Genomic DNA, 7,933 nt, shown 5'->3' on the forward strand with positions numbered 1-7,933 from the left:
TATATTTTGACAAACTAAAGTTAATACAGCGCTCAACGCTAATTAAGCAGTGATACTGTTTTCTTGGTTACTGCTGTACACTAAGCTGCACTACGCTTATTAACACTGCTTTACAATGCCTTGTACAGATTCATGATAAAAAAAAAGAAAACAGATAGTTCCCCTCAGAGATACATTTATATAACCTCCTACCACCAATTCATTATTTAGGAGTTTCTTCCAATATTTCTTGCATTGTGAACAGTGAGATTGATCTGCCTGCTACAGTATTTTCTTCTCTTTATGTCTGTCTTAAGCGTTTCTGACCTGTGTTAACGAACTTTTACAGACTAAATATAATAATAATGTAATATTTCAACACAAATTACATTTTGGAACATGAATGCAGTGCAGTGAATGTGTGAGTTGCACCAGGCCATAGGGCAGTCCATATTGTCGAGCCCTGTATAGGTGGTAAAAATCCGTATGATTTGCCTCCTTTGTCGTGGACTGACGACCCGACATTTCTTCCTTCTACTTCTTATCCCGACATAGTGAATCACTTTCGTTTCTTTGTTTTTTTCACTAAGCCCATGCACGAGTTGCATTCGGTTCAGTGGCATTGTTTACATTAAGTGCTGCCACAATGGCCAACTTCCTGATTGATGATGTGACATGAAGGCCATTTTCAATTCAAAATCTGGTCAAAAAAGGTCAAATATTTTGCATTTTTAATTGCATAGAATTGCCACAGACTGGAATTTTCAGCTCTGCTTCTTTGAACATTAAGACCAACTTCTTGATCTGTCGTCTTCTTGATTCTTTGATTGGCCATCTCAAACATTTTGACATTGACAAGCGCTGTTAGACCTCTGAGGGAAACCAACCTAAAATATAGCTTTAGAAACTTTTTGTAATCGTAACTAACACGGAATGGTGTGTATTGTGTGGCATCAATACTAATGATTCTAACTAACAGGTCTAATTACTACTTAACTACTACAAATAAATAAGCAATACTGATGTACGGTTAAATTTATTTCAAGAACGTTTGTTCAACTATTTTCACTCAGCACAACTATTTTCAGTTTGTGATATCTTTATGCAGTGAATACATGATAATTTTAACAAAATGAGGAATAAGCTAAAATGAGAATCACACAAGAGTTTGAATGGACTTTCTCTGTTTAAGAGAACTAGACTGACAGGAGACTGAGATGATGTGGCATATGAAACAAAAAATGGAGCAAGCTAAGGTGGAAGAGTCAGTGATCAGGCAGCCTCCTCTTCGCCTTCCTCCTCGAATTCTCCCTCCTCTGCGGTGGCGTCTTGGTACTGCTGGTACTCGGACACCAGGTCGTTCATGTTGCTCTCGGCCTCGGTGAACTCCATCTCGTCCATGCCCTCACCGGTGTACCAGTGCAGGAAGGCCTTGCGGCGGAACATGGCAGTGAACTGCTCCGAAATGCGCTTGAACAGCTCCTGGATGGCGGTGCTGTTGCCGATGAATGTCGCAGCCATTTTGAGACCACGAGGTGGAATGTCGCAGACGGCGGTCTTAACATTGTTGGGGATCCACTCCACGAAGTAGCTGCTGTTCTTGTTTTGGACGTTCAGCATCTGCTCGTCCACCTCCTTCATTGACATGCGGCCACGGAAAACGGCGGCCACGGTCAGGTAGCGGCCGTGGCGCGGATCGCATGCGGCCATCATGTTCTTAGCGTCGAACATCTGTTGGGTGAGCTCTGGGACGGAGAGCACGCGGTACTGCTGGCTCCCCCTGCTGGTGAGAGGAGCGAAGCCAGGCATGAAGAAGTGCAGACGGGGGAAGGGCACCATGTTGACCGCCAGTTTGCGAAGATCAGCGTTCAGCTGTCCGGGAAACCTCAGGCAGGTGGTGACGCCACTCATGGTGGCCGAGACGAGGTGGTTGAGGTCGCCATACGTGGGCGTGGTGAGTTTGAGAGTGCGGAAGCAGATGTCGTACAGGGCCTCGTTATCAATGCAGTACGTCTCGTCCGTGTTCTCCACCAGCTGATGAACGGACAACGTGGCGTTGTAAGGCTCCACCACCGTGTCCGACACTTTGGGAGACGGCACCACACTGAAGGTGTTCATGATGCGGTCGGGATACTCCTCGCGGATCTTGCTAATCAGCAGTGTTCCCATGCCTGAACCGGTTCCTCCTCCCAGTGAATGCGTGAGCTGGAAGCCCTGCAGACAGTCGCAGCTTTCGGCTTCCTTGCGGACCACGTCCAGCACTGAGTCCACCAGTTCTGCACCCTCTGTGTAGTGACCCTTCGCCCAGTTATTACCAGCTCCACTCTGACCTACGAGCAGGACACAAAATCCATCAATGCTTTGTGAACCCTTGTTCGTTCTTATGTTGATGAATTAAATCTATCTATCTATCTATCTATAAATTTGAACTTAATTTGAGACATTTTTTCTTTTTCTTTATTGTTCTCACACAGTGTAGCCTATTATATAATGGTTTTAATGAGGAAATTGTGCAACCATAAATTCCCAGCATTGCAATTTGGGGTGGAAAAATAATAATAAAAATAATGCATATCAGTTTTTTTGCACTCTGAGTGTTATGTGCAACCTAATTTCTGCATGAAAAGGTTTGACACAGGTTTTATGTAAAAATATAAGGCACTGTATCAGAAGCATCTTCAACATTCAGAACATTCAAAAGTAAATCATTGCATAGCATTACTTTACACAGGTGTATGCATGCAATGAGAGGCAATTGAAAGATGTTTATTTACCAAAAACAAAGTTGTCAGGTCTGAATATCTGCCCAAAAGGACCAGAGCGGACAGAGTCCATGGTTCCTGGCTCTAGATCCACAAGGATGGCACGAGGGACATACTTTCCTCCTAAAAAGACAGATAAGAATGCACCTTAAACATTTGGGTTTGATTGTGTGTTGTGTGTCTGTGTTTGTAAATATATTTAAGAGAACTTCCCCTTTAACTAAGGATAATATTAAAAATAATAATAGATTCTTAAATTTGTCATTGCTGTGTGCTAAACCCGTGTGATGTGCTAACCAGAGGCTTCGTTGTAGTAAACACTGATGCGGTCCAGCTGCAGATCACTGTCACCATGGTAGGTGCCGGTGGGGTCAATACCATGTTCATCACTGATGACCTCCCAGAACTGAGTGAGAACAAGAAACAGAAAGCAAAAATAGTCTCACTATTTGATGCTTCGTTGCCACGGGTAGTTGTCATGCTTTTGTCTCAAAAGATAATATATATATATATATATATATATATATATATTTTTTTTTTTTTTTACATGCAAAATGCATGTTTCCGTGTTGGTTAAAATGATCTAGGTCAAAACCCTCTTGAATGTGAAATATTTGTCTGAAAAAAATAAATAAATAAAACTTGTATTCCAGTATCATATTTTTGCAAAAGCTGTTGGATAACAAGTGAAAACCACACTGTAAGATGAGTCATCATTAGGATTGTAAATTCTTGAATATTCTCAGGACATGGGTACTTTAGATTACAGGTTGTCACGTTTATAAATATATAAATGTATGCAAAACAACGGTTTGACCATTTTACATTTTTTTGTTAAGTTTTTAGTTGTTTTGTTACGTAATTATTTTACTGTTTGAATTTTGCCTGACAAAAGCTTATTCCAAACTGACAGCTTGCAACGTCTTGACTTTTTGATCGGAATGGTTTTTCCTCAGCAATAAGAGGTTTCGTTTGCTTGTTTTGTATTTGTAATCAACATTTTAAGAAATGTAAGAAATTTTGAGAAATATTCAAAACGAGATTAAGGGTAATCTAACATTACCAGGTACTCCTTGATACTACATTTAGACTAAATTTGTTGGACATTTCTATGCCAATATAAAAGGAAAACAAGAATATGAGAGCACCCCCACCCCATTACCAATGGCAAATGTCGCCTACGCAGTTATTAAAAGCACACTGAAAGACAATAAAACGCAAATAAGCAGTGACATTTTCTATGAAACCTGTTGTTTATTATATCTTATTCACAATAATCTTGCGCTATTTTGATGATTTTAAACCGAGTGACAGCGCAAGACAGCCGCCACACCCCTCTCTGACAGCCGGCTAGACGCGCATCTCAAATAATATGACGTAATGAAGAACTCGTTGACCCTTTCGCGTTATTTGCGGATGCAAATCGATTTGCAAACTTAGACATAGCTAAAAGAATTGATTTTGCGATAGTAAGAGCGCAAACTAACATTTTGATGATATGATGTCTACTCTAATGACGTTTATTGAACTTGCATCCTATTTAGTTTTTAATTACCTTCGCTCCGATCTGATTCCCGCACTGGCCCGCCTGCAGGTGCACGATCTCGCGCATGCTGACTTCAGATATCGGGCGACTTCAAAGCTGTAAAAACGGTGAAATCTCGATGGCCCGTTCTCACACCCTCTCCGGACGACTGTCTGGCCGAGACTAGTGCGCGCTCCCGTCAGCCTGGCTCTAACTGTGCTGCATTATGACGCAATCCCATCTCCATGACAACGGAGAGGATGAGACGGTCCAGCGTTCCTCCATCTTCTGTTGAGTGTCAGCTCTGATGACAGTGTCTTTTCCATTAGACATTTTTTAAGCAGTCAAGTGAATTAGCAGCTTTGTGGAAATAGTAAAGCATTTTTTGTTTTCCTTTCTTTCTTTGTTTTTCATCACCACGGCAAACGGTCCAGACCGCCTCATTCTCTACGTTGTCATAGAGATAACAGTTTTTCTTTTTTTCTACGTGGTTAAAAATAAACGCTCTTCAGCCTTCATTCTAGAAAGATCCATCCTTTTATCAAGAATCAGTCTGACTTTACAGGGTTTTTAATTGCTGTGTGTTTGAAGATTAAAACGTTCTATAGCCTACTTTAAAAGCACCAGTGCATCGGTGGTTTGTAAAAAGCTATAACGAAATAGATCTTTACGAGGTTCTCCAATGACATTGGAACTGCTGCTCATGGGATGTTGTTTTATCGAGAAAAAAAAAAAAAAAAAAAAAAAAAAAAAAAAGCATTTAGATTTGCAAATGCCATTCCAGTGCCGCAATTTACAATGACCTAAAAAGTTCAACTGGGCAGCTGCCAATTTTCCAAAGGCTTGCACAGTATATTTTTCCAGATCATTTGGGGAAAATGTGAATTATGCTGCTGATAGGGGCCATAACTGATAGATTATACTTATTTAGATATTATAAACCAATTTGCATATGTCTGCCTTCAAACAGTGGTTGTTCAGTGTGAGGGAAAAACATCATTACATGGACTTCCACAGGCAGATGAATTGTATATTGTATATTAAATATATGTTTAACATTATTCCTCAGCAGTACAAACACAACCTTTGTTGTGTTCTCACCATTTTTCTTAAAACGGGCTGGGTTGATCAGGTAGACCCATTAAAGCAGCCTGTACACTCTTAAAAATAAAGGTTCTTCATTGGCATCAATAGTTCCATGAAGAACCTTGGACATCCATGGAACCTTTCAAATGCAGGAAAGGTTCTTCATAGTTGAAAAAGGTTCTTTAGATTTTTAGAACTTTTTCCAAAATGGTTCAAAATGTTTACTGAAAGGTTCTTTGGGGAACCAAAAATTTTTTTTTTCTATGGTATCACTGCAAAATCACCCTTTTGGAGCCTTTATTTTTAAGAGTGTAGGCTTTTTGGAAAAGAAACTAGAACTAAAAGAGGGTATTCTGACAGGGTAAAAACAGGTTCTGCAACAACATAAATTATTATTATTATTATTATTATTATTATTATTTACATTAAATCATGTTGAAATTAAATAAATGAACATAATAGGGGCCCTTTAATGTTATGATCTGATAATGACACCTATAAAGAACTTTGGAACATTTGAAATGAATTTACACAACAGCATGAGTGTCATGCTGAAACGTATTTCATGTATTTTCATGGCTCTATGTACTGTTCAATCCCTAAAAAAACAAACGAAGCAGCTGCCAAATTACCAAAGGTTGAATTTACACAACTGTTTTTTGCAGGCCATTTACAGAAAAAAATAGAATCCGACTGCTGTGAACTCTTCCTATCCTTTTGAGCTCTATTTGAATCTTCTGTTTGATACACAAAACTGAAATCAGTTTTACTGACTGCAGCTTTATTTCTAAATTAGACACTAAAAAAAGCTTTAAAATTATATTTAAAAAGTTTGTTCATGATTCCAAATAGTAGGAAGTGCAAACAAGCGGGGAGCAAGGGTGAGCAGTGTGGACTCTGAGGGTCGTGGAGGCGGGTATAAATGTGAGGACGCTCAGAGGAAGACACACACAGACAGACAGAATGGACGTGAAGCTGCTGTTTCTGACTGTTGTTCTTCTCTCCTCACCGCTCCTCACACTATGTGACCCACTGTGAGTATCAAACACACGGTTTGTTCATAGATTCACTAACAGATCCGTTTTCAAACGCTCTGATTTGATCTCCTCAGATTTGTTCTGTCAGCTCCTAATTTGCTGAGGGTGGGTTCCTCAGAGAATGTGTTTGTGGAAGCTCAGGATTACTCTGGAGGAGACCTGAATGTGATGATCTCGGTAAAGAGATTCCTAAAGAAAGACAGGCAGATACTGTCTAAATCGGTGACACTGACTGCAGACAACAATTTCCAGATTCTTATAGATATAAAGGTGAGAGTGCAGCAATTAAGTGCATTGATGTATCATTCTTATTATTTTATAATCAGATATATTCAGACTGACAGATTATCTGTTCTACAGATCCCTGATGATCAGAACTTATTTTCTGATGATCCTCTGGAGAAGCAGTATGTGTATCTACAAGCTCAGTTTCCATCCGTCACTCTGGAGAAAGTGGTCATGCTCTCATTCCAGTCTGGATATATATTTGTACAAACAGACAAGCCCATCTACACACCTGCTAGCACAGGTACGATTAAATGCTAAAAACACAACATATGTAGAGCACGTTAATGCACGATGTGAACTTTAAATGTGTTACATCAGCATGACATCATTCTGTTTATTATTAAATTGACTGCTGCTTTTATCAGGGTTTGTATCTGCAGTAAACAAAACCATCAGAACTCATATTTCAGTTTTTACTTTGTTTTACTTTATTTTTTACTCTTTTTTTGCAGTTAGATACAGGATTTTTTCTCTGACACCCAACTTGACACCACAACATGAGTCTCAAATCGTAGTGGAAATCACGGTAAACACTGTTAATTATTACAAAGCATTAACTCATTTCAACTGTAATGAACATCATTGCACCGACAATCTCAGCAGTCGCAGTGTTCATGCTGATTTCTGTGTTTCTGAAGAATCCACAAGGCATCACAGTTTCATCAGAGAAGATATTTCCAGTCAAAGGGATGAGGTCTGGCAGATACGCCATCCCTGAGGTTGCCAGGTGTGTTTTTTGTGAAAAAAACACTGTGAAGACTGATCCTGCTCAGTCCAAGTGAACTGACTGGATTTCATTTTCAATCATCCATGTTTACCTCGAGATAACAACTCTTGAATTTATCTACAAACCACACAGTAAACACTTGTGAGTGTCTTGTGTTATAAGGCTGATTTAGTCTCTTGTATAATGTTTATTTAAAAATGTTGTCCAGCTCTGGGATCTGGAAGGTAGTCACACGATTTGCAAACACTCCTCAGAAGACTTTTACTGCAGACTTTGTGGTTAAAGAATACGGTAAGACCTGTGTCTACAAACTCTTGTTGTGTAAGAATATGATGGCAAGTCAAAAAAATGCATTTGTTTATGTGTGTGTCTTTTGTCTTGGTTGGTTTTAGTGCTTCCAACATTTGAAGTTAAATTAAAACTCAGTAAGTCATTCTTCTATGTGTGTGGTCAGAGTCTGACAGTCGACATTGAAGCCAAGTAAGGAAAATAAATAAATAAATAAATAAATAAATAAATAAAATCATTG

The 7,933-nt window shown here is 39.3% G+C and overlaps 2 protein-coding genes across 2 annotated transcripts; one reads left to right on the forward strand and one right to left on the reverse strand.

Moving 5' to 3' along the window:
- Positions 1 to 999: 999 nt before the first annotated feature.
- On the reverse strand, positions 1,000 to 4,472 carry zgc:65894 (uncharacterized protein LOC335798 homolog). The gene is made up of 4 exons (XM_051100516.1): positions 4,297 to 4,472; positions 3,039 to 3,147; positions 2,754 to 2,864; positions 1,000 to 2,309 (listed from the first exon to the last, which is right to left on the reverse strand). The coding sequence occupies exons 1-4, from the start codon at positions 4,351 to 4,353 to the stop codon at positions 1,252 to 1,254; spliced, it is 1,335 nt and encodes a 444-aa protein (XP_050956473.1). The 5' UTR covers positions 4,354 to 4,472; the 3' UTR covers positions 1,000 to 1,251.
- Positions 4,473 to 6,234: 1,762 nt separating this feature from the next.
- LOC127157262 (complement C3) lies at positions 6,235 to 7,918 on the forward strand. Its single transcript, XM_051100517.1, has 7 exons — positions 6,235 to 6,386; positions 6,464 to 6,659; positions 6,750 to 6,918; positions 7,130 to 7,203; positions 7,316 to 7,404; positions 7,613 to 7,695; positions 7,797 to 7,918. The coding sequence occupies exons 1-7, from the start codon at positions 6,316 to 6,318 to the stop codon at positions 7,886 to 7,888; spliced, it is 774 nt and encodes a 257-aa protein (XP_050956474.1). The 5' UTR covers positions 6,235 to 6,315; the 3' UTR covers positions 7,889 to 7,918.
- The last annotated feature ends 15 nt before the right edge of the window (positions 7,919 to 7,933 follow it).

The sequence above is a fragment of the Labeo rohita genome, unplaced genomic scaffold, assembly GCF_022985175.1.
Source record: "Labeo rohita strain BAU-BD-2019 unplaced genomic scaffold, IGBB_LRoh.1.0 scaffold_1026, whole genome shotgun sequence".
NCBI lineage: Eukaryota > Metazoa > Chordata > Actinopteri > Cypriniformes > Cyprinidae > Labeo > Labeo rohita.

What these genes read in the sequence shown, in the direction of transcription:
- zgc:65894 (XM_051100516.1), bottom strand. Translation starts at nt 4,353, where the DNA reads ATGCGCGAGATCGTGCACCTGCAGGCGGGCCAGTGCGGGAATCAGATC. An exon ending in GGAATCAGATCGGAGCGAAG is followed by an intron (nt 3,148 to 4,296) that starts GTAATTAAAAAC and finishes GTTCTCACTCAG; the next exon opens with TTCTGGGAGGTCATCAGTGA. An exon ending in ACCTGACAACTTTGTTTTTG is followed by an intron (nt 2,310 to 2,753) that starts GTAAATAAACAT and finishes TCCTGCTCGTAG; the next exon opens with GTCAGAGTGGAGCTGGTAAT.
- LOC127157262 (XM_051100517.1), top strand. Translation starts at nt 6,316, where the DNA reads ATGGACGTGAAGCTGCTGTTTCTGACTGTTGTTCTTCTCTCCTCACCG. An exon ending in AAATCGTAGTGGAAATCACG is followed by an intron (nt 7,204 to 7,315) that starts GTAAACACTGTT and finishes GTGTTTCTGAAG; the next exon opens with AATCCACAAGGCATCACAGT. An exon ending in GCCATCCCTGAGGTTGCCAG is followed by an intron (nt 7,405 to 7,612) that starts GTGTGTTTTTTG and finishes AATGTTGTCCAG; the next exon opens with CTCTGGGATCTGGAAGGTAG.